The 27,509-nt window shown below is 36.3% G+C and overlaps 1 protein-coding gene across 1 annotated transcript in view; it reads right to left on the reverse strand.

Annotated features, from left to right (window-relative positions):
* The window catches only part of RANBP9 (RAN binding protein 9), a gene marked incomplete at its 5' end in the record, with an annotated part of 90,158 nt that overhangs the window by 16,341 nt on the left and 46,308 nt on the right, over positions 1-27,509 (reverse strand). The window contains 7 exons of the mRNA XM_082664141.1: positions 1,225-1,415; positions 2,916-3,024; positions 4,352-4,464; positions 6,972-7,156; positions 15,542-15,564; positions 19,594-19,761; positions 20,715-20,767. Coding sequence (XP_082520267.1) covers positions 1,225-1,415; positions 2,916-3,024; positions 4,352-4,464; positions 6,972-7,156; positions 15,542-15,564; positions 19,594-19,761; positions 20,715-20,767 — 842 coding nt within the window. The remainder of the gene's footprint in view (positions 1-1,224; positions 1,416-2,915; positions 3,025-4,351; positions 4,465-6,971; positions 7,157-15,541; positions 15,565-19,593; positions 19,762-20,714; positions 20,768-27,509) is intronic.

Consider the following 27,509-nt stretch of genomic DNA (forward strand, 5'->3'; position numbering starts at 1 on the left):
ATTTAAGACTTTTATAATGCAGGAAAGTCAATGGACTACTTAAATAGAAAACAAATGGATAACTTCTTTGAAAGAACATAAGGTTACTTAATTGTGAGCTGTCATCTCCTCCTGTATTTATTGAAGGCTTAATTATAGGTCTCATTTAATCCTCACAACCCCCCAGCCCCCGCCCACGAAGCCCAGTTATCATAACCCCATTTTACATATGAGTACACCGAGGCTAAGAATCTGTCCAAGCCTGACGTGACACATGGTGTCGGAGGGGTGGTGCCTAAGGACACAAACGTGAGAATCACGCACACTGTACAGGATGGTGATGTAAACAGGCTGAGAGGCAGCAACGTAGAAAGGTATATGCTGAGTGAGAAAACGCAAAGGTGTTGCTCTACTCTTTGAAAGGACAGGAAACAGTATTTGATTTCTGCTTTAGAACGTTAAATGTACAGAGGAAACATAATACCTTGGGAAAAACAGAATTAAAGAGACAAGCAAAGAAAAAGGACTGAGAAGGATCAGAAATAAACCTGCAGAAGTGATGTCATAAAAGCCAAGAAAGGAGAGAATTTTAATTAAGAGAACATCAAAGGCCTTGGTGAGTCCAGAAAAGGATAGGAGGAAATGAACAGGCAGAGCTGACTCCTGCTGGCAGCTTGGCTGGGAAAGAGTGAGCAAGAGGCAGCCGGGCTAGGTGGCTGGGTATGGTGATCGGTGGCTCCAGACACCACAGCCACGTCACCGCCTTTACAGTTATCCTTTCCTAAAACACACAATTACCTTCTCATGACCAAATATCTCCGCTTTAATTTCTAGAGACAACTTGAATGTTGCCCTTCATTTATGGAGATCTGTTAATAAACTGTTTTTAGAAACAGCTCATCTTTAAGTCACTTCCTGGTACTAAAAACACGTGAATCTGACCCACCCACAATTTTTCCTCCAGAACATCTTGAGATCAAGTATACAAATGTGGAGATCGTCATTTATGGAGATCTGTTAATAACCTGTTCTTAGAAACAGCTCATCTTTAAGTCACTTCCTGGTACTAAAAACACATGAATCTGACCCACCCACAATTTTTCCTCCAGAACATCTTGAGATCAAGTATACAAATGTACCAAACGCCTAGCAGAAATGTCTAGATTTTTGAAAAAATTTTATTTTGGTTCAAAACCACGAAGAAGGGTAAAAATTTTAAGATAACGTCATAAGACTGAACCTCACCAGAAAAATGTGCAGCACTTCCTTTGCCTGATGCTAAACTGTGGACACTCATTCCGTGGCTGGGGCTCATACTTGGACTACTAAAAGGTCGAGGACTCACAGGGTAACTGTCTTGAGATTTTGGACTTCGGCCTCCCAAACATCGTACTTCACTATCTGTACCATTCACCATTTCTATAAACTGACGCACTCTAAAAAGAGAAAAGAAAAATTTACTTACATGATCTTCAAATTACTGTTTGTTTATTTAATAGCAACAGATTTCTGAAAGGAAATATTTTAAGAACTTGTATTTTTATCAGTAAATGTGGGCTTTAGATAGTATGCTAAAAACACTAAACATGGTTCCATATACTGTACTGCTTAGAATCAATTTAAAATTTTCCAGAAAAATGAGAGTATAATGCAAAAGACATTTTATCGCCTTTAATCAAGATTTACTAAGAAAATGAAAATCTATCTGTAGCTATAATAAACAAACCAAAATGGACCTCATTTTTTTTAGCTAAAATAATCAAAATAATATTTGCACTTGGAAGCAAACCAAACAGTACATAAGAACATCATGTACCTTTTTTTTAACATCTTTATTGGAGTATAATTGCTTTATAAACATGTACTTTTATATACATACTTACCTACATACAAAATAAGAGCCTAAGTCCCCAAGTTTCCTCATCCCTCTTAACCAAAACAGGCCACATTTAAACTTTGATTCTAAAGCAAGACAATTTTGACACTGGGCTTAGAATTTCTGGTGCTTAAAGAGTTTAAATCTTAAACCTAATAACACCTGAATTTTAAAATAACGAAGATTCATACGACCAATTAAAAAATGCCAAGTTAGGGTGGCTATTATTTATGAAAAAAACAAAAACAAAAAAAGAAACAGAAAACAAGTGTTGGTGAGGATGTGGAGAAACTGGAACTCTTGTGCACTGTTGGTGGGAATGTAAAACAGTGCAGGGCTACGGAACTGTGAGGACTAATTTTCAAAAAATTAAACACAAAATTATCATATGGTCAACAATTCCCCTTCTGACTGTATATGCAAAAGAAGTGAAAGCAGGGACTCTAACATATATTTGTACACCCGTTATGCTAAGTGAGACAAAGCAGTTACCAAGGACAAATATTTTATGATTCTATTTATATGAGGTATTTAGAGCAGTCAAATTCAAATTTATAGAGACAGAAAGTAGAACGGTGGTTGCCAGGAACTGGGGGGAGAGAGAGGAATGGGGAGGCAGTGTTTAATGCGTACCAAGTTTCAGTCTCGGATAATGAAAAAAGTTCTAGAAAGGGATGGTTGAAAAACAATGTGAATGTACCAGAAACAATGTAAATACCAGAAAACTGTACATGCAAAAATTGCAAATTTTGTGTATATTTTTACCACAGTTTTTTAAAATGCCCCAAACTTACTATAAGGCACTTTACAGGAGGAAAAATAGACATCCATCTTCTAAGTCAGACTTTCACATTCTTAGACACAGGACAGAATGACAGAGTGCAAACACGAAGCAACAGCTGCCTTCTGCCCACAGTCCTCGACACAGAAGCACATTCTATAACCTGTCACTTAAAGGGGCTACATTACAAAATTATATCCAAATATCTGAAAGTATGAAAATAATTTTGATTATATAATACACACATGTATCATTAATATAACATTTTATTAAACTCACTTTAATGTGAAAAGGAGATTGGGATTTCTTTCAAGTAAACTTGGGTATAACTGTTGTGTTGTTTCAATGGCTTCTCCCATTCTTCCTGCTAACACCAATTTCTGAATTCCTATTTAGAAAAAGAAAGCAAAAGATAAATTTTTTTTTAAAAGAATAGAAACAGAAACTTAGTGGATCCTCAAAAAAAATTTAGTAAAAAATCTTTAAATAAATTATCATGATTACTTTCCACTTCTTTTTCTAACTCAGTTTCTACTTCAACGAAAATTTTCAGACAAATTAAAAAATTAGAAAAACAAGTACTTTATTAAACTACTAAAAAACCCCACAAACTCGCATACAAGTAGCATAGGAAAAATACCTGTTGAGCAATACTGATGTACTAAACACTAAAATGAAAAAGATGGGTACGTTATGGCATACACTGTGGTGATGATTTCATGGATATATACTTATCTCCAAACTCAGCCAGGTGTATATGCTAAGTATGTACAGTTTTTAACATGTCAACCATACCTCAATAAAAGTGGTTTTTTTTTTTAAAAAAAGACCATAGGAAACATTAAAGAAATAATATTCCAAGTGTCTTATCAAATACTATAACCTTTTGCACCCAGTACTAAACGAATGCTAGCCTTTGAGTAAGACCTGAATCCAATAGCTACTCAGTGAGCAGTCCCTGTGGGTTAGATGATGGGGATACGAAGAGTAAGCGGTCACCTCCTGCTTGCCAGAGCTTACAACGCCGTGAGAAAGACAGGCAAGCATACGATTAGCTACAACGCAGTGTCATCAGTGCTATCACAGCAGTCTGACCTATAAAAAATTTGTTTTCATCCATCATGATCTTACCCGTAATGTCTTGTTTTTATCCCTATACTTTCATCAAGCCATGCCCTCCCTGATGGCCTAACCGCACCAATCTTTGGATGGCTACTGTGAACCAGCTGTTATGCTGACCTGCCCTGGTCAGAACAGACTCCACAGCTCTGGCCACAAGCACCAGGACCTAAGCCATAAATACTTAAGATCAATACTATCTTAAATTTAGACAGCAATTTAAATGCAAAGATACTTAAATTTATTTTACATGTTATCTCCACTAACATCTAATCGTGGACTACTTTACCAACTTAAAAAAACACTGTTTAGTAAATGTTTACTTCCTGAAAGCTCAAGAAAACGTATGTTAAGAAAAAATGGCAAATATTTTTACAAAAATTTCTCCAAAATTGTATCTTTCTACATCCAGAATGCTAATAAGTGAATTTTTAATGTAATCTTCAAAAATGTCAATAAAAATTAATTTCAGAGGCATAATTTCAAGTTAATATATTTGAAAAAATTTTAATTTAAAAAATAAAATTTCTAAAAATCAATGTAACCAAACCTATAATCTGAAAACAAGTGTTAGCCATGCACCACAGGGTCCTTACTTTGTCTATTCTTAATGGAAGCTAATTCTTCTAGAACGGTCTGGTCTGTAGATCTGGCAAAGGCCTCTGCTGTGGCACAGTACCCATGGTGGACTAAATAAGATGAAACCATTCTTAAAATAAAAAGAAGAAACACACATCTTTTAGTCAAGAGAATACATGCTTCATACTACAATTTATATAAACAAGGACTACTCTGATATCACAAGACCAACCTATGCCGTTGGAACAATTAAGGCTTTAAGTACCTCAACTTTAAAATAAGTTAAAAAAGATCATTTTGTCTTATTCATGTAATATTTCCAAAAAGATAACTGCAAATGCTGAGGTGAGACTACTCTCCCTAGAAATAAGTATTACCAGAGAATCAAGGACATTAAATGACTTTGACTCTTGGTACTCCATTATCCCCAGGTCCTTTCCTATTATTTCCCATCCTTATTCAATCGTACTAACCATAATTTCTATTTTACCTTTATCATATGAATTATCCTAGCAAAGTGCTGCCATTTTGTAAAATAAAACAATTTTAAAACAACAGATTAACTCTTTGTGTTCTGTAGTTGAACCATTTTCTTTATCCATCAGTTACATAAGATGGGATCACAAGGTGTGAACACAAAAAATACTAAGGTGAACCCAGAGAGAGAATCTTCCAGAACAAAGTCTATGAGGGTGATAATATTAATCAATGAGGAGTCAGCCTTCTAATCTAAATCAGTTAGTATGGTCGTGCACAGGACATTAATTCCTCAAATATGATTTACATGTAAGTGACACTGCCAAAGGGAAAGTTTCTTTTTTTAAAAAGCTACCAAGTGGTGTTGGCATTTACATCTAACCACAAAACCTTAGAAAAACTGTTGACTACACGATATTAACTCGAATACCCAATATCTCTCTAAACACCCAACTTTTAAACCTGCCTCCATCCAGCACAACTAAGGGGTCCATGAGAAAATGGTGTGAAGCAGTGGTTCAGGAAAAGGGGACTGAGGTGGCAGAGGGGAAGATCTCTAAGAACCAGATTTTTTTCATTTTATTTCATCTAATTATTCAAATTAATTTAAGAGGGTAGGGGAGAACCTCTTAAAATGGACTTCCCAGGAGGTCATGGTGAGTATCAATTTTCTGAAGCATGGGGTAGGGGAGGGTGCCCTCACTGAACCCTGGCTATAGGATTAAGATAAACAATGCTTCCTCTACAACTATCCTGCCATGTTGCTCAGTGGTAACCATTTTCAAAGCATTAAGAGATGTGACCCCCAGAGAGCAGTCTATCCTAGCTCCAACTCTAACTCATGACAACTATGGGATTCTGAGTCAGTTTCACTATTCTTTCAACTGTGCAAGACAAAATACTAGTGTTGAGGCTCTGATAACAGCTCTAGGGAAAAAGCTTGTTTTCAGAATCATCATCATGTCCAAAATTATCTCCTCAAAAAAATATGCAAAGTTTTATTAGATTTGTAAATTTAAGACTGTTCAAAGCAATTATAGAGACATTTAAGATGAACTGTGTCAAGCTGATGGTATCTTTAATTTTCTCAGGTTAGATTACAGTAGGGAGAATGACAATTTAAACTTACTGGTATTTATTTTAAAGTCTACACTATTTCAAGTTCTAAGAGCTACTATTCAGTACTACTGACATTCATGTGTCATGGCTAGCCTTTCAAGCAAAGGCACAGTCTAAAAAGTTGACTGTCACAGGAGTTACATTTTCCTGCTGACTTCCATATTGGAATTCTACCTTTTCATAAAAGGCTGCCTAAAAAAACAAGTTGAAAATTTTGGGTAAAAAATGAGTTGAGATAAGCAGTACTTTTATTGACACCCACTGTTTGCTCTGCTGCTGCCCATCCTCTACCACTGTTACTACTAACTCCTAAATATTTAACCCGCATTGAGGCATCTTAACCCCATACTCACTGTTCCTTGGTCTTTATTCCCTTTAGCTCCTCTTAAATGTCTAATTACAGAACACACAATAAGTAAATGGAGTTTTAAAAATTCCTTAAGCTGGAGGCTTTTAGTCAGGAAAAAAAAAAGGGATCCTAGTAAACACAAATAGCTGATATTATTCTTACATAGCAACCCATTCACTGGAAAAATTTAGCCAAATCCTGAAACATGAAATGTACACATCAAGTCTGTATTCCAGTATGTAAATTACACCATTATTCTGATGCTTATTCTTACTGAGCAATAGTTTATTCTTCATAAATATTTACATTACTGCTGAACAACACAGCCAAGTTCATGTCCAAATACCACAATGCTGAATTATACAATCTAGATTATCTTTCTGAATTTATCTTTTGCATTGGCACTATTAATAGTTGAATCATGTAACCTATGGAAACCGTTAAATCCTGTTACTAAGGATAGCAAATGAATTAACCTAAGAGATCTAGTGTCACTTTATTTCTTCCAGCAAATTAATAAATCAGACTAAAATACAAATTTGGTATGTGTGTCACCAAATCAAACATTAAAATCATTAGGATATATATTAAGAGATTTAAAAGCTTCAATAAATAGTCTTTCCTACCAAAAGGATGAGATGTTTTATAAAAAATGTACTTCTGAACATGTCAATACATATTTCTTCACTTACTTTTGTATCATGGTCTGCCACTCTCCTTCTCGATCTCCAACAGGAAACCGGTCTATCTGTGCCTGTATTTTGGTTCTCCACTCTCGCATGTAATCTTCTATATCAAACACGAAAGGATGCTGCCCAAAATTAGCATCGACGACTTCTCCTGGTGTCTGGAGCCCCACAGTAGGATATAAATTGGGCTGTAAGACAAACACATTTTACTAAACATCTATCCCTTTTATGTTAAAAACATATTCTTTCAAATGCTACAGAACTACAAATTTACTTCATGAATATTTTAAAATCTCAATCAAAAACTAGTAGAGGAAGACTACAGCAAATCATCTAAAATACATTATATGCTGGATGAAAACTATCACTTCCTGTAGTCTAATCATCAAAAAAAATTCGCAGCAACCTAAGCTACTTATTTATTCAGAGACCATGTGGCATTATACTTCTAATAAATGAAGACACCATTCTTGCTCTTAAGAATATGTCATACAATAGCTGTAGAGACTCAAGTATAACGCAGGTTTATCCTTCTATGTATGATATAAGCGATGCATTTCTAGAAACTGCACGTGAAGCTAGTTACTATGAAAGTACATCCTAACTGGGCACGTACTATTCTATAATTTCACTTATCTGTACATCTGGGATGCTTTTATTAAGGGATCGTGATAAGAACTTAATTATAAGCAAAACAGTGCCATTAAGAATAGAGATTCTTTACGTAAAAATAAAACGCGCACATTTCAAGAAAAGGAAAGGATGGATTTAAATATTCAGATTCATGAAGAAATACATTTACTCCAAGATATACTCCAAGATTTCGAGGTAAAACAATCAAGTTTAATAGCTTCAAAAATTTCGTACAAAAATACAGGAGTCCTTCTTTTGGCTCTATCCCTAGTTGTTACATCTAAACGGAGAATAAGTTACTGAATGTCTACTAAACGGTCAGGTTTAATCATAATTATCCTGTTAAATCATTATTATTATTATTTGCATTATAAAGATACAGAAACTGAGGATTAGGGGTAAATTAACTTGCTCACAGTTGTTCTACACTATGGCAGAGGTGGGATTAGAACACAGGTTTATTTAACACCAAATCTTAAGTTCAATTTTTCTTTCTGTAACTCCAAATCCTACTTCATCTTCAGTCTCTGTATTCATGCCTTATCTCTTTGCTTTAATGGTTATCACAAGTATTTTCAGTACAAAATTAGGTAAAGATTGAGTATAATTCGTGTGTACATATAAGGTGCTTAGACAGATTTCACTGCAAAAAGCTAAGAGGGTGTTTTTTTTTTTTTTTTTAAAGAGGGTGTTTTTAAAATCAGCTGACCAACCAAGCAACCAAAACCAGAAACAGAAGGAGTACTGTGTCAAAATATTGAGAAATATATTCACACTGGATTAGGGAAATAAATGGTAACACAATGCACACAAAGATACTGAACAAATGTACTGATTCTTAACAATCAACAAAACTTGCAAGTTAATAGAATTTTAAGCCGAAGACAAGTGAGATACTTATTACAACCTTCTCATTTCATCAATGAGAAAACTGAGACCTAAAGAGCTTAAGGGGTGTCTCCAAAAGCACACAGCTTGTTAATGACACACATAAAGGAAAAAACTCATGGCTCTCTACTCGTAGCACAGTATTCTTTTCATGAAACCCCATTACAAAATTGTGACATACTTTAAAACAAAAATATATAAAGCCAAAGACTCTTATGTCAAGAAAACTAGACTTTATAGAAAACAATCTGCCACACATATAAGCATCAATGTTCCAAATATTTAAAAAATATTCTCACAATATAGGAAGACAAAGATTACTAGTTCAAAAAAATTTAATTGGCAATAGGCAATTTGAAGAAATATAAGATGATAAAAATATGAAGAGACATAGTGAACTTTTTAAAATGCAAATTAAAACAAACAGATGTTTTTGCACAGCAGATTAAGATTTTAAAGATTGAGAATAATACCCAGTGCTGATGAACGTTGGGAAAATAAGCCCTCTCATCCACTGTACATACCAATGTGAACCCACAGAACCTTTTAAGAAAGAAATTCAGCAAAATCTATTAAAACTGACAAGGCAATTTCACTTGTAAGAAATTAATCCCACAGAAAAACAAACATGTGCAAATATATATGTCCCACAGCATGATTTGTAATAGCAAATAAAAAATTAAAAAGAATGTCTATTCACAGGTGGTATTATATACCACAATCACTGAAGCTCAGACCCCACTAACTACAAGATTTACCATTATTTTATGTCTAAGCAAAAACACTGCCCATTAAACTCTGACAGGCCATGGATTCTAAGATGCACCCCATATCATAAATGTTAAAATATGCAAAAATGTACATCTTCAAATTGCGGTAGTACATCACAGTAAGATATTATAAAAACAAGCAAAAAGAAGAGTTAAAAATGTGTATACTGACACAGAAAGAGGCCCAAGATACATTCCTAAATGAAGAACGCAAGCTATAGAACAGTGCCTCAGCTATGACCCCGTCTTCTTCCATCCTACATTCAATTATGGAGATACTGGCTAACGTAAGTTTAAAACAGATGTAGAAGGGTATACACTCAACACAATCATTGTATCTACAGAGTCTGGGATTATAAGGAACTCCTCTGTTATACATTCCTGTATTTATAAATATTTACCATTTGACTAACACTCTATATTACCTTCTGTAATCAGAAAGTGATAAAAAACTAAAAATGACAAAGTCAGTTTAAGCTCAATGAAAAGTAACTAACTGTACCTTTTATTCCACTTACTCAACCTTAAAACTTGAGGGAGAGATTAAGGACACAGCCCTTAACTGACTAAACTACAAATTTTTAAAAATATAATAGACTTCTAAATTGCTAAATTATAGATTTCTAAAAGCACAGTACAACAATGCAATGGGTCTTAGTATAGTCACAGAGCTGTGCAGCCATCGCCATCTAATTTTACAACATTTGCATCACTCCGAAAAAACCTCCATACCTATTAGCAGTCCCTCTCTGCAGACCACCAGTTCCTAACCACTGCCAACCACGGATCTACTTTCTGACTCCACAGATCTGCCTATTCTGGATATTTCATATCAGTGTAATTATACAATAGGTGGTCTTTTCTGTCTGGCTTCTTTCACTTCGCATAATGTTTTCAAGGTGCATCCACGCTGTAGCATCTATCTAGAGTATGGATATATGTAAAACAATGTTTTCAGGGAAACTGATTTTAAATTAAAAAAAAAAAGCACTCCTGTCTATGTAGAATTAGAAGTGAGAATAATTTAAGTCTCTATGAAAAGAACAGAAAAATACATCGGTCTCATTTCTATTAACCCATGAAAGATGAAGACAGCTACTAAAAATGCTATTCAAAAGCTAAGTATACACAATAAAATTATATCCTCAATATCATAGTTTTGTTCTTTTATATATAAAAGATTTTTTTCTAAAGAAAATTGAAGCAAATAATGCTTTCTATAAAAGGTAGATTTCAAATCAGGCCAAGGAACTAGAAAGCAGCATCATGTTAAACGTGAATAGCTTCTATAACAAAAGAATTTATCTAATCCCAACTGAATTAGTCAGCTTATACATGGACATTTCTCAAACTGGTGAGGTGAGCTGGGGAAGAAAGATCATTTTGAAAAACATCTAAGGTTTTCTGAGATGTAAAGCACCCTATGTTCCGTAATAGGTACACTTTTTTTCTGTGAACATACTCTCCACTGGGATTGAATGCTACAACTGGCTAGTGAAGGATCACAGGTACACAACATAGAAACACTTGTTTGGTGGTGCCTTTAAGAGAAAGACTAACTTCTTCTTTCCTTTTTAAGTAGAAGAATGATATGTTACATGTGGAAGTCCCAGATCTCACAGTCATAAAAAAACAAAAGAGCTCTCAGAACCACTGTATCTTAAAAGAAAACTTACAACTACCACCATAACCACCACTTTACCCACTGCTACAGAGCTGAGTAACAACCTTGGTTAATCACAGACAAGGCAAAAAGTAGAACTGGCGATTCTAAAGCAGGACAAAAAATAATCAGAAGGCAACACAAAAATAGTCAACATGTCGGGCTTCCCTGGTGGCGGAGTGGTTGAGAGTCCGCCTGCCGATGCAGGGGACACGGGTTCGTGCCCCGGTCCGGGAAGATCCCACATGCCGTGGAGAGGCTGGGCCCGTGAGCCATGGCCACTGAGCCTGTGCGTCCGGAGCCTGTGCTCCACAAGCGGAGAGGCCACAACAGTGAGTGGCCCGCGTACCGCCAAAAAAAAAAAAAAAAAAAAAAGTCAACATGTCTACAACTAGCTAAGCCTTTTTCAAATGATCCCCACTAGCTATCAGTGAGGAACAAAACCTGCTAACTGACAAGTTGGTTTTACTTGCTCAGTGCCACAAAAAGAGGGGGAAGAAAGGAAAAGCAAACCAGCTACGTAGGCCCTTTAACGCAGCGGTGCCCAACCTTTCTGGCACCAGGGACTGGTTTTGTGGAAGACAATTTTTTCACAGACTGGAGGGGGGCGGGGATCAGGCGGTAATGCAAGCGATGGGGAGAGGTGGGGAGCGACATGTGGAAATCCCAGATCTCACAGTCATAAAAAAAAAAGGGCAGTGACAGGGAGCAGTGGGGAGTGACAGGGAGAGATGGGGAGTGACGGGGAGTGATGGCAAGTGACGGGGAGTGGTGGGGAGTGATGGGGAGCGGTGGGGAGCAGTGGGGAGTGACGGGGAGCGGTGGGGAGTGACGGCAAGTGACGGGGAGTGGTGGGGAGCGATGGGGAGCAGTGGGGAGCGATGCGGAGTGACGGGGAGCGGTGGGGAGCAGTGGGGAGTGACGGGGAGCAGTGGGGAGTGACGGGGAGCGATGGGGAGTGACTGTGAGTGACGGGGAGTGGTGGGGAGCGATGGGGAGTGACGGGGAGCGGTGGGGAGCGATGGGGAGTGATGGGGAGCGGTGGGGAGTGATGGGGAGCAGTGGGGAGTGACGGGGAGCGGTGGGGAGCAGTGGGGAGTGACGGGGAGCAGTGGGGAGCGATGGGGAGTGACGGGGAGCGATGGGGAGAGCTGGGGAGTGACGGGGAGCGATGGTTAGCGACTGGGAGCGGTGGGGAGGGACGGGGAGCGATGGGGAGTGACGGGGAGCGGTGGGGAGCAGTGGGGAGTGACGGGGAGCGATGGAGAGTGACGGGGAGCGATGGAGAGTGACGGGGAGTGATGGGGAGCGGTAGGGAGCAATGGGGAGTGATGGGGAGCGATGGGGAGTGATGGGGAGCGGTGTGGAGTGATGAGAAGTGGTGGGGAGCAACGGGGAGCGGTGGGCAACGGCAGATGAAGCTTCACCGATCGCCCGCCGCTCACCTCCTGCTGTGCGGCCCGGTTCCCAACAGGCCACGGCCCGCCACCAGTCCGCAGCCCAGGGTTTGGGGATCCCTGCTTTAACCAACTCCATTCGGAATGGAGCCTTAGCAAAACCCCTGCAACAACACTGAGCCACATGAACCTGCCTACCTGCGCCCACACCTACACCCCGCCCCTCCACCACAGCCGCTCTTCTCTAAAGCCTCCTCTTTCCACTTAACACACTGGATCACTTCCCTTGTCCAGTCGAGGGTACGATCATTGCTACTTTTCCTCTCTGTATACAACATCAACTGTGTTTCTCGCTACTGAATCGTTCTCATCAGCAAACACCCTGCTGAATCTAACAAAAAATCTCCTACTGTTCCCCATTCTACCACCAGCTACCACATCCCACTTCTTTACTCCTTACTGTGGTCAAAATCCTCCAAAGCTATCCATAATCTATAATAGCTTCTCTCTTCCGATTCTCTCTTAAACCTGTCCCAGTCAGGACTTCTCCGTCACTCTGCTGAAACTCTCTCGACAAGGTCACCAGTGACCTCCACTCTGCTAAACCCACTGATCAACAGCCCTGTCTTATGTGGTATGTTGCAGTGGCATTTGGCACAGTTAATTTCTCCTTCCTTCTGGATATATTTTCTTTAGTTGGCTTTTTGAGGACACCCAGCTCTTAGTCTTCCTCCTACCTCTCTGATCTCTGCTCCTCACTTTCCTGGTGCGGGTTCCTTCTCTTCTCCCCAGTATGGCACGCCCCAGAACTCAGTCCTTGCTCCATTTCTCTACAAGCACATACTCCCTTGTTGACTTCAAACAGTCTCATGACTTTAAATTTAAACACTGAAATGCCAGTGACTCCCAAATTTTCATCTCCAGCCCAGATCACTCTCTTGAATTCCAGGCTTGTATAGCCAACTGCATGCTTGACAAGTCCACTTAACTTATCCAAAATGAACTCCAGATTCCCCCCCTCAAAAAAGTGCTCCAGCTAAAACACAGCCTTCTCCATATCAGTAAGTGGCATCTCCGTTCTTTCAACTCTTCAGGCCAAAAATCTTGAAGTCAAATCCTCTTTCTTACATTTTCACATCCAATCCATCAGAAAATTCTCTTGGCTCTCAGATTTCTAAAAAAATCTTATTTATTTATCAATCATTTAACTCTTTAATCCATTTGGAACCTACTGTAGTATACAGACAAAATCCTAACACTATATATTTTTTCAAAAAGATAAACACTTCTTCCATCACCGCTTATCAAATAACACCTCTTGATGAGCAATTCTGATCTGTAAGACTCCATATTTTCCCTTGCTTGTTTTCTATTATAACTTGGATTTCTTCTGGTTTTTCTAGGATTTTTCTTCAGGAAGATTAATAACCTATAGATAGGGTGTCTATTCTCTGCCTTTGAGTCTCCTGTCATCTCTCTCAAAACATTTCTAGAGCTGGAATATATCTTATAATCACTGGCACCTTACGTCTGTTCCGGCAGCTGTCGTGAGGCAGCAGTGGTCACCACCTGCATAGGTGTGAATTTGCTGAAGGATGAGCTCACCAGAAACTCTTGAGTCTTGACTGTTTTTCCTGGTCAAACAGCTGGATAAATGCAATTCCTAAGACATTTTAGTCAACAAGCCACTATGGACCAACTGAGAAAGGAATGTCAGAGTCCTTGTTGTGTCAGAAAACCTTTAGTTAATACCTTCTGGTCACATGAAAAAAGTGAGCATATGAAACCCTGTACAATGCGGTCAGGAGCTTGGAAGAAAGTGCCAGAGATATAATGGAGAACTCTTAAGAAATGTTCTTAATGGCAGAGAAGACAATATCATGTAGAAAACCACAGACATTAACTCTGAGCAAGTGTTTTAAAAGGTTGGACTATGAACATGAAGAAGTTTGGGGAAAACTTTAATCAATTTATATCGTTTACTGTAACATTTTTAGGTGTGTAATGTGATACTGATTAAAAAGTTAAATACCTGAAGAGATCATTCAGTGAATATAAAATATAAATTCTAAATGATATGAAAGCACTTTATCATAGTTTATTAGTTTGTTCGTTTCCACCACCACCACCACGCTGCCCTTAGGGCTACGTATGACGCATGTTACACTGATAGAGCCTTAGATTTGGGGCATAAGGTATGTAGAATCAAACTGCTTCTTACATCTCTAGTGATGCTGAGTCACCATCATCTCCCGCCTGAATTTCTGCAATAGCCCTTCACATGTCGGCTTGCTTCTACCCTTCCTCCCCCTGCAGTCTATTTTTCATCCCAGTATACCATAATAACTAACACTCTGCAGTGTCTTTGTATTTCATTCAGAGTAAATGCCCAAGCTCTTACAATGTCCCTCAAGGTCTAGATGATCTCCTCATCCTCCCTGTCATCATCTCTGACTCACCTCCTACTTTCATGTCTCTCTACCTCCCTTCATGCTATTCTTCAAACATGCCAGATGTGCTACTGCCTTAGTACCATTCCCCTAACTATTCCCTCTTCCTGGAACATTCTTGTTCTCTGTATCCGTTTAGTTAACTCCCTCACTTCCTCAAAAGTCTCTGCTCAAGAATTACCTTGAACAAAGGTGAGCAAATTATACCACGTGTGTTCTGTCTTTGGTACTCCCAAGCTCTACTGTTTCTTTTTCTTTAAAAAGTATTTAAATCCTTTAAAAATATTTTTAATGCATTATTTATTCTCTAAGTTGCTCAGCCTGAATACTCCAAGGGGACAGAGCTCTTTATCTGCTTTGTTGAACAGTGTAGCCCAGGCACAGAACCTGCAGCACAGCGGCACTCAACATACACTGAATTAGTGAATGACTAGAAGTGTTGCACAGCCACTTACTAAAAAGTCCAGCAATACCAGAGACATATTTCGAATGAATCCACAGTGACACCAAAAAGTGTATTTTAAATAATCATTTCCCATTGAGTTTTTAGCTACAGCTAAGTTCCCTTGGACAATGGTGTCCAGTGCAATTTGGAGGTTAATTTCTGATGGTCCAGACCAACGGTAGCTTGAGAAAGGAGCTCTAGCTTATGCATGGCATGGCATATAAACTTAATTACCAATAAGACTGCATTTTAAACATGATTAGTACTAGTTCTTATATACTTTTAATTAAAAATACAAAACTACTTTTACAAGAAATTATGTCTTACCGGTAAGTCAGTGAAAGCAATACCTAAAAAGAAAAAAAAAAGTGGCATTAGAAGCTGTTTTTCAAAGGCAGAGTATGGCGACAAGCTGAATTTCTAACTAAAAAGAAGGGGAAAAATAGCAAAGGAAGAAAAAACTTAAAAAGCTAAATATAAAATAATAAGACTAATTTTTTTCTCACTAACACCTAAGCTGCTTTATCCAACCTTACTATTTAATTTTCCTTACCTATATTTATCTTTTAAATAACTTTGAGGGGAAAGGAAAGATTTTCTGTTAAAAATGGGGGTGGGGGGTGAATAGAAAATATAGTACTTTTGTTTCCTTTAAAAAAATCTTATAAAAGTACATTCTCAGAGCTCTTACTCTGGACAAAAAATTTTAATTCCTCCTTCAAAGGACAATGATTTATACAGTTGAGAATTTCTCTTAAATGTCCGGTGACAGTAATTTCAACAGTCATGTACCAAATACACTTGCACAATGGCAATATCACCGGAATACATCTACTGACATCCCAAAGTGATGGTGTAATCTCCCTCCAAATATTCAAATATATTACTTAGCTGAAAATAAGGTAATAAGCAAACCAAATATTTCTGCAGGACCTCATTCATAGGTTTACAAAGACTGAGCTCTAGAAGAATGGGAGGGGCAGTGTTGGTGAGCCAGCTAAGCAAAGCTCTTCCAGTGTAAACACACATTGACACAAAATACAGCCACGCCAGCACCACTGCCTCTGCAGTGCTGATCGCCTTCTAAAAATGGAGGGCCCTCCTGTTATATTATGTTTAAGGTCTCCTCCCACTTGAGAGTCTATGGCTCTGTAATTGTGCTGTATCACCAGAAAACACAACTATCTAACTCTATTTATTAAAGTAATAAAGTTAAAAGGCAAAGTGACTAAATCTCTATTGTACATGTTTTTAAATAAACAGTAAAAACAGTGCTTTGTAATTAAAGTACTGTTTTTATGACTTTTAAAAACTAGTGAACTCATGTTAGCTTGTCAAAAGGAAAAGCGAAGCTGGAGATCCCCCCACCCTCCATAAAACATTCGGATTACCTTCAGCTTCATTAGTAAGTAGAAAGCAAACTGACTATGGGCCAAACGAATATGAGAATTTATTCTAAAAATTTCAGAAAACTAAAAAGAACACAGAAAGCAGCAAGAATAAATATGACCATACATATTTCTACCATTTTTCATAAAACAGCAGTCTAATCAATTATTTTCCTCAAAAATGTCTATTGATAAAGATTGTCTAAATTCATATTGTTTTAGCAAAAATTCCCTTCTGTCAGTAATTACTGAAATCCTTACTTTACCAAAACCTCTAATGAAAAACCCAACTTAATTCTATAGATGAATACTTTTGAATATTGCCAAATACAGCATCCACAACCTATGCATGTTCAGACCACAAAGACGGCACTTTAACAAGCTGTGTAATTATTTAAATTTTACACAGAAAATAATTTTCCCCTATTTCCTAATCTGATTATCAAGAGGCTTTTTGAAAAGTTATCTTCAATTGATGAATGATAATCAATAAAACAAAATTTTAAAATTTCAAGTAAATTAACTTGCATACTGAAATGTTTCTCCTTTAATTATTTTCTCAAAAATCTTTCCATTTCTCTTTATATGGTAAGTAAATATATATTTTGAAAACCTTCATGAGACAGAAACTAAGGATGTATCAGCCTTGGGGCAGAAATTATCTACTTTGGGAAATACAAGGGAAGCATAACTGAGTAATTTCTTATCTTCTAGATGCTAGAATCTGGATCAGAGATAAGCACACTACTCTATAAAGGGCCAGCAAGTAAATATTTTCTGCTCTCTAGGCCACGTGGTCTCTGTTTCAACTACTCAATTCTGCTACAGTAGCAGAAAAGCAGCCATATACAGTACATAAATGAATGGGTGTAGCTGTGTTCCAATGAAACTTTACTTAGAAAACAGAGAGGAGACCGATTTGGCCCATGGGCCACCACAGCTTGCTGGCCTCTGTTCCAGTGGAACACTTTCTGCTCACCAATGTTTTACCACTGCACCCCCAGCACCTGGCCAACGATAATAAATAACCTTTAGTGAGTACTCACTATGTGTCGGGCAATCACTTGAGAACTTCACATGCATCACTTTGGCTTGCTCTAACAACTTTAATAAGGTAGGTAATATAGTGATCTGATTTTATGATCTGAGGCACAGAAATGTTAAGTAACTTGCATAAGGTCACACAGCCAAACCAGGAGATAATCTCAGGCAACTAAAGAACCCATACTGACCACTGTTATACTGCCTCTGTATGTGCTTAATAAATATTTACTAAATTTATGAATGAATAATGCCAAATATTTCAAAGCGACTTAATTCTAGAATGTGATCCTATCATTAGGCACCCTTTTCTTAAACAGCATCTCACATTTTAAAAACAGCTTCCTTGCTCAAAAGAAAATTTCAAGGTAAATACTTGTGAAAATCTAACAGGAAAAAAATAATATCACATCACCTATGATCTTCTCATCTCCTAAAATAAAATTTCTTCTCTGAAATAAAGTTTGAAAACTGTAAAAAGATTAATTTTGGTTTTAAAAATGTCACCTTTTGCATTTTTGAAGGTCATACCTAAAAGCAGATTTCTCCTGGTTTACTTTAAGATCGCAAATATCTTAAGCAGCCAAGCCAACGAAGACTATGCCGGTGAACTGCTCTGCTAAGTCAGAGCTGAGCACTAACAACAAATACACTACAATGCCTGTATCCTTCTGGAAACCAGTTTGCCACAGCAATCAAATCACAAATACATATAATCTGCATGGCGACCTTTATCAACATTCTTGCACCAAAAAGAATGTAAGAATCTTTGTGACAGCCTTTAAATTAGATAGCACAGGACTTCAGAATCAATATTAATAATCAGAAGGAAAAGTTTTAAGCTGAATGTAAATACGAAGAAGACAGTAACTTTATATAAGGAGTATGTTGAGACACTAAAAAAAAAAAAAATACTATTACCAATGTAGCCAAAAATTTAGAATCTTCTACTATGAAATTACAGAATAGTTTTTGTATTATATTCAAGAACATTTACCGTATGTCTAAGCATACTATCTGCAGCTTACTTTTTAAATACTATTAATAAGCAAACTGAATTTTCTGCCTTCTGGAGTTACTTAGTTTTTGCCTTTTTTCACTTTACTTCAACAGAAATAATTTGCCATAAATCAAGGATGTTTCAAACAGTAAAGTAATGTGAAACTTTTTTACTTTTAAAGCATCAGTTTTGCTATCCTTTATACTTTCTTTAATACAAAACAAAAACAAGCAACTTCTAAGAAAAGGGAGCATAACAATTATACACAATTTAAAATCTGAAGTATTATGCATATTCAACTAAAACCCCTGATTTCCTATTAGTCTTACAATGGATAGATTTCCTCATGTTTTCATTAATCTACTTATTTGCCACCTGTCTTTTACAAGTTTTGCTGTTATTTGCTCATTTAATTCTGCTCACTTTTGCAGAACTAACTTGTAGTCACCATCCTTTATCAACCTTTGTGAGCAGGCCTGATTTTTCAGTATGTCAACGCCCTTCATTTGGTTGGGGGCATCAAGCTTTTTCTCGCTTTGTCATTACCCCCGTACTATACTAAAAACTGACAGCTCTTTCTTCTAAGCAACTGTTACCTAGAGAACTGGATCATACTGGGACAGGCTTTATTCAAAGCAAAGCAGAAAACAATTAGCATTTCTACTACTAGAATAAATATCTGAGTACGAGGTTATTTCTAGTTAGTCCTATATATGGGATACAATGTGGCCTTCATTGTAAAAAATAAGGGTTTTTAGTTGAATACGTGTCCATTATACTTCGGATTTAAATTGTCACCATTTCCTCAGCTTCTACCTAGAAGGGGCAAAGAAATAATTTCCAGAGGCAACTACTCATAAAGGAGAATTACACAAAAATATTACTACCATGATGTAAGTACAATAATCATAACATCTGGTTATTTAACATGCAATTCATTATCTTAGTACCTAAACTATGTCCATTCTTGGTGTAGAAGCAGGTATTGTTGATAAGGTTAACACAACAGCCAATGACATCACCAGTCGTAAAAGTTGGTCCATAAGGTTGTCCCGTTCCAGAAGAACAAAATGAATGTCCATCATCACCATGATAACCATATGAATGTTTATCCCAGCCTAAAGAGAAAGTTCCAGTATATTTACAGTGAAAAGTAAGGTTACTCTATACTAGAGCTATTCACTAAGATTATAACAAGCTAAGCAAGAATAGTACAACAGATAGTACAAAGATAAAATTCCCAAAAGTACATTTAAATTCTCAACAATTACAGTACATAACTTCTATATAAAACACTGCTTACCACATTAAGGAAAATAAATCCACCACACGGAATGCTAAAATATATCTTAAACAGAGAGAACTCCTATCAGAAAACACAAACAAACATAGCAAGACACATTTTCCATGCATATTTCCTTTGCTAACAGACCAAAGGAATTTTGCTTTGATTTGGTTTAAGCACACACACACACACACACACAGATACACACACACACACACACACACACACACACACACACACTTTAATATAACAAAAGATTTTTCTTTCAATTTTCAAAAAATTTCCTCCAAGGTTAATTTTTAACATTAGTAAATAGAATACCAGAAAATATAATCGAAGAATCACTTCCATATGATTAATGGTTTTAGGAAACAGTTCTCCTACCTCAATTCACACCTTTCTTAGTTTACTTTTAATATCAGCCTACATTCCCAGAATATTAAAACAACTAAAAATGGTTTAAAACCTAGGAATGTGTTGGGTAGGAAACAGAACCAACCACATTAAAACATTTAAAGTAGTTGATATGACTATGTACTGGAAGTTAAAAATACCAACAAACAAAACAAAAACAAGCAAAACAAAACAAAACAAAACAATGCATGGTATACTTGTTATGTTTTGCTAAATAGCATAAAATTTATTAAAACCATTCAGCTCGACTTTGAACTCATAAGTGATTAAAAATATAGAAGATTAATGTACTTAACTATCTCCAAGTTATTACTTGACATTTTTAGCCAGAGTTAGCCATAAGACTGTACTGTAATTCAATTACAAGTGTACCTGGTAGTCTATTCATGTTCACACCTTGAGCAGAAAGACCAATTCCCATGTAACTGTTTAAAAAAAAAAAGGAAGGAAGGAAGAAAAGCTGGTTATTATAATCATATATGTATAAATTACCAAACACTCTCAAACATTATTGAACCAAGCCCAAGATGAAACTCACAGGGTAGCTACAAAAAAGTTACTAGAATTCATGAAATAGCAAAAAGGGCAATATTAAGCAACAATAAAATCCAGATTCACAGCAAATTCCTATAGCAATCATTCATAAATATACCCAAAGTATTATTAATACTTAAATACTCTAAAAACTATAAAAATCTTTCCAACGTATCTACACAAATATTTAGAATTAAGACTTCTAACAAAAAGTATAGAGGGACTTGTGGAAGAAAAACGAAATACTAAATAAGAAACAAATGTGTTTTCAAAAGGATACAGTAAAAATCTAGTTCCACACACATACACACACAGACATGGAGACATACTGAAAAGATATCCAATTCATATAAAAACATCTGAAATACTTAACAGAATTATACTAAAAAGTATATGCTATGGGGTATCTATATATTCGTTTTCCAAAAGTATTTTGGCAAATTGATAATATGGACTTAAATATGAGACTCAATTATTAATTTATGAAACACTAGAACAAAATTATCTCCACAAAAGAAATACAAGAGGAAAAGGTAATTATTAGGGTATGCAATTTATTTTAAAAGCTTATAAGATATTAATAAAAACTGATAAAGACAGTTCAAAAGGGGGAAAGCATAAAGAAATATATTTATAAGTATCGACGCAAAAAAAGAAAAACTAAATAAAAAAGCAAACTGAATCCATTTGTTAGAAGGCTAATTGTCGGTGATTGTATCATGATTTAAAATGGTATCTGACGCATTTCAGCTACCACTCCTAATAAAAACTCAAATAAAAATAAAAGGAAACTACTTAAATATAACACACCTTTTTCCAAATCTAATACAGCAAGCAAGGCATTCAACAGTGAGACAATGAAGTCATTTCCATTAAAATCAGGAACATAGAGACGCCAACCACTGTTAAACATTGTTTTGAAGGTTTTAGTTTAATAAAATAAGAAAACAGGAAGCTTAATAAGAGAACTAAATAACCAGTATAAATATTACAAGACATAAAATTATCTTAATTGTAGTTGCTCTGATTATATACATAGGAAACTATGGAACATACTAAAAGCTTTTAGAATTAACTAGTTATTTTGGAAAAATGACTGAATTTAAGAAAAACATTTTAACTTCTTTTCTAGTAATAACCAGCTAGAGAAAGGAAGTGGAATATATAGACATATCAGTCATAATAACTACAGAAATTATAAAACAAGAGTAAAGAGCTCAAGTAAAGCTCCAGAATGATATCTTAAAAGTGGTAAATAAATGAGTATTTTAGGTATCTGGATAACTTGACAGCACAAAAATAGCAATCTTTCTAAAATGAATATATACATGTAATGAGATTCACGATATACTCCAAATGAATATTTAAAACTAGAGAAAGTGATTTTAAAAGTTCATATGTAAAAACAGAATTTTGATCAAGACAAAATTTTTAAAAAAAACTTAGTGTTTGTCCTACTAGATATTAAAACTCAGAAAATGGAATTCACAAGTGCAATATTACTAATAAGAGTAAGAGTCAAGTGACACAAGAATAACAAAACATTAAGAAACAGCATTTTGGATGTCTAGTCAAGACTCTATAAGTTGGTATTTTGACTCAGCCCCTTTGTTCCAAATACAGTATACAACGTAATTACTTATTTTTTTAAAAAGTAGTAAGTCACAAGATAATCTTTGAGAAGAAACACAAAACTGTGCTCTGGCCCTGTAAAGCTCTGCGTCCTTGAGCACCCATTAATGGGTAGGAGTTTCTCCTGAGGAAACAAAGACTAAAAAGGCTCCACAAGGGGATCATTAGCTATGCTCACTGCTTAAAGCCAACAACTGGAATAGGCTTCCCCTCCTGAAGGGGAAGAAAACACTGATACCACCTGCTGCCTTGGTTAAAATTCATTTGACATTGTTGCCTAGTTGAAGGGAAGGGGGAAGGAATAGCCTCTTAAGATCTGAACAAAGTTACTGAATGGATTTGTTACTGAATCTGCAATACTCCCAATACCACTTTGAAGAAAGAACCTGGAAACTCTAACGTACACCTGGTTTTAGATTGGGGACCCAGGAGTTAGAAAGCAACTATAAAGTATAATAAAGGGAATAAGTATAGAACTAGATAGATAAACAAAATGGAGAAAAATGTTAAACTTTCTAATTAAAATGAGGTCACAAAAACAAAATTCTAAAATATACCAAATATATATATAAGACCAACAAAATACACAACTGGAACATGAATTCATTCTAGATGACATCAAACAATGGAGAGTATGACAAAAAAGTTTTTTTAATACATTTAGGATTATGTGAAAGAAAAAAAGGAATCACCATCACTAAAATATACAGTGGAGCACCAATATTTACTGAGATAATTTAGCTAGTGATTTTCCACAACTCAACTGAAAAATACGTTGGTAAGTTGAAAGTGCACACCACAAACAGAGAAAGATAAAAACACATCACAAACTATCAATGCAAACAAAACCCTAAAAGCTTCCAAAAAGAAAGGCAGATTACCTCAGAAGGAATGACGATTAAAATGACAGCTGACTTCTCCCCAGCAACAGGTGATGACTGTAAACAATGGCACGAAGTACTGAAAGTAAAGAACTGTCAACCTAGAACTTAATTCCCAGGTAAAGCATCATCCAAGAATGAGGGCAAAATAAGATATTTTATGGCATAAGAAAGCTAACACTTTACTATCCACAAGTGTTCACAAAAGAACTATTTGAGAATAGACTTTAGCAGGAAGACAAGTGAAAACAGAAGGAATGCATGGGACAAAGAAATGACAGCTAGAAAAGAAAATGATGAAATGTAATTAAAATTAATTACTGAAAAAAACGCTATTAAGAATTTTAAAAATCTATAATCCAGTTATAATGTGCTAGAATACAATTCAAAATTACTTGACATATAAAGATATAGTAAAACATGACCCATATTCAAGAGAAAAGACAAACAAGACAATGACCGGGAGAGCCTCAAGTCATTGGAATTAAAGCTAAAGTATTTAAGGCAGCTGCTGTTACTATGCTTAGGGATGTAAAGGGAAATATGCTTGTAATGAATGAAATAGGAAATTTCAACAAAGAAAAAGAAACAATAAAAAAATGAAATTCTGGAGCTTCCCTGGTGGCGCAGTGGTTGAAAGTCCGCCTGTCGATGCAGGGGACACGGGTTCGTGCCCCGGTACGGGAAGATCCCACATGCCGTGGAGCGGCTGGGCCCGTGAGCCATGGCCGCTGAGCCTGCGCGTCCGGAGCCTGTGCTCCGCAACGGGAGAGGCCACAATAGTGAGAGGCCCGCGTATCTCACACACACACACACACACAAAAGAAATTCTGGAGCTGAAATATATTTGAAATAAATATTTACTAATGTACCTAATGGCACACTGGAAATAGCAAAATGAGTAAGTAAACAATGACAGAACTGATCTGAAGAACAGAGAAAAAATACTGATGGAATAAAAAGAGAGTCCCTTGGGCAGTAGCAAAATGTCTAACATAAATGTAACCGAACTCCCACAAGGAGAAAGAGAACGGAACAAAAAAACTGAGAAAAATTCCCCAAATTGGGTAAAAGAAAAAAATTTACACATTTAAAAAGCATAGAAACCTCAGCAGGTTAAGTACAAAGAAAAGCACACATAGGCACGCATCACAGCCAAAGAGCTAAAAACTAAGAATGAAGAGAAAATACTGAAAGCAGCCAGAAAAACATGATGCATTACTTTCAACAGGAGCGCTAAGCTGAATATCTCCTGACTTCTCAGAAGAAAATACGAAGAGGCCAGAAGATGGCTGAGCAAAACATTCACAAGAGCAGAAAAGGGGAAGGGGAACCCATGCCAACACAGGGTGTTATATTAAGGAAATATCCTTCAAGAATGAAAGTGAAATAAAAATATTTCTCAGATAAGAGAAAAAGAATGTGTTGCCAGTAGACCTGCACTAAGAAAAATACTAAAGTAAATCTGCCAAACTGAAAGGAATCAGATATATATATATAAAGGTATACCAGATATAACATATACAGGTACATCAGATAGATACCTCGATTTTCAGGAAGGAAAGAAGAGCATTGCAAATGGCACACACATGGGTACATAATAAAAGACTGTTTTCACTCTTGATTTCCTTAAAAACATGTATGACTCCTTAAAGCAAAAATAACATGTATTGCCCAGTTGATAAGATAAGTAGATGTAATACATATGGGTAACTACAGCAAAAAGTACAGGAAGAGGCAGTAAATGGACCTATATGGTTGCAAGTTTCTGTATTTTATGTGAAATAGTAAAACATTCTTAGTAAGTTATGAAAATAGGGATATATACTAAAATCTTTAGAGTAGCCACTAAAAAACTACAGAGATATTAGTTAAAAAGCCAACAGGTAAATTAAGACAGAATTCTAGCAATATATCAAAATGATAATATATCAAGACCAGGTGGTGTTAATCCAGGAACACAACACTGGTTTAACATTCAAAACACCGATCAATATATTTTATCAAATTAGGAGAAAACTCTTATGATCATGTAATTAGCTGTAGAAAAACATTTGACAAAATTCAACACCTATTCACAATAAAAACTCTCAGCAAACCAGAAATACGAGGGAACTTCACCAACCTACATTTACAAAAAACCTACAGCTAGCATTCGTAATAGTGAAATATTGAAAGCTATTCCCGTGAGATCAAGAACAAGGTAAGAATGCCAGCTCTCACCATTTCTATTCAACACTGTACTGAAAACCCTAAGCATTTCAATAAGGCAATAAAGAGAAATAAAAGGCATAAATAAAAAAGGAAGAAATAACTTGTCCAATGTCACACAGCTAATAAGTGGCAGAACTTATTGGGCAAGTTACTCATCTGAACAATGTGCTGATAATAACGGAACCTACCTCACTGGCTTGTTGTGCGGGCTAAGTATATTTGCAAATGCAAGGAACTCAGAGATGTGCCAAATTTATAACAAGAACTGTGTTACTGTGACTGTTAGCATTTTATTCTCTGTGCCCAGTGGAGGCCTGGCACATAGAAGGTGCTCAATGCACAGTTTTGAAGGAATGAATAAATGAATGAATGATTAGTTTGATTTAAAAAAAAAATCTCACAAAGTAATGGTATGACATATTTTTAGAGTTTAACATAGCTTGCTTATTTATTTATTTATTGGGCTGCGTTGGGTCTTCATTGCTGTGCACGGGCTTTCTCTAACCATGGCAAGTGGGGGCTACTCTTCCTTGAGGTGCACGGGCTTCTCATTGCAGTGGCTTCTCTTATGGCGTAGCACGGGCCCTAGAGCACGTGGGTGTCAGTAGTTGCAGTGTGCGGGCTCAGTAGTTGTGGCTCACGAGCTCTAGAGCGCAGGCTCAGTTGTTGTGGCGCATGGGCTTAGTTGCTCCAAGGCATGTGGGATCTTCCTGGGCCAGGGATCGAACCCGTGTCCCCTGAATTGGCAGGCGGATTCTCAACCACCGCACCACCAGGGAAGTCCCAACACATCTTATTGTTAAAGCTGAATACAGACATATAAATATATTCATCTAATAAAAACATCTTATTTGGGGGAAAAAAAGGATGAAATAAATCTGACTTTACTTGTAGATAACATTAATTTAACAAGAGATAATCTTAAAGAAACATAAAATAATCAGAATAAGTGAACTTAACATGGCTGCAGGATATAAAGTTATTGTATAAAAAAATCTATTGTATTTGTATATACTGGCAGTAAACACTAAGAAGATAAAAGTTAAAAAACAATTATGTCTACAATAGCATTAGAAAGCATAAAACATTTTAAGAACTGAAAAAAAGGCATGAAGAATTTCTCTGCTGAAAATTACCAAACACTGACGGGGGGAATTAAAGAAGATGTAAATAAATGGAGGGATATATCACATTTATGGACTAGAAGACTCAATACTATTAAGGCTGCAATTCTCTCCAAATTGATCTCTAGAGTCAATGCAATCCATATTATACTCACGCTAGGAGGTTTCTGTAAAAACTGACAGGCTGATTCTAACGTTTATACAGAAATAAACAGGATCTAAAATATCCAAAGAAAGTTTGAAAAAGAATACAGATGTAGGACTTACACCATCTGACCTCAAGATTTACCATAAACCTGAGTAAGCAAGACAGTATGGTACCAGAATTAAGGATCAACAAATAAATCAATGGAATGGATTCAAAAAGAGCTCAAAAAGAGATCCACACTTATACAATCATTTAATACTTTACAAGGGTGCCAAAACAATCCAAAAGAGTAAGGAAAGTTTTTCTAACAAACAGTGATAGAACTGATACCCATTTGGAAAAGTAAACATTAATCTCTACCTCACACAATATATAAAACTCAACTGAAGACGGATCATAGTCCTAAACACGAAAGTTAAAACTATAAAGCTTCTAAAAAAAAAAACACGTGAAAATGTCTTAATGACTTTGGGATAAAGCAAATACCTATCAGGACACAGAAAGCAAGAACCATAAAATAACAAACTCATAAATCAGACATCAGCAAAATTAAAATCTTCTGCTCAAAAGACATAAGACTATCCAATTTTTATAAATGGACAAAAGATCTGAATAGACACTTCACAAAATAATA

The sequence above is a fragment of the Grampus griseus genome (assembly GCF_964374135.1).
Source record: "Grampus griseus genome assembly, chromosome: 10".
In the NCBI taxonomy this organism is placed as follows: Eukaryota; Metazoa; Chordata; class Mammalia; order Artiodactyla; family Delphinidae; genus Grampus; species Grampus griseus.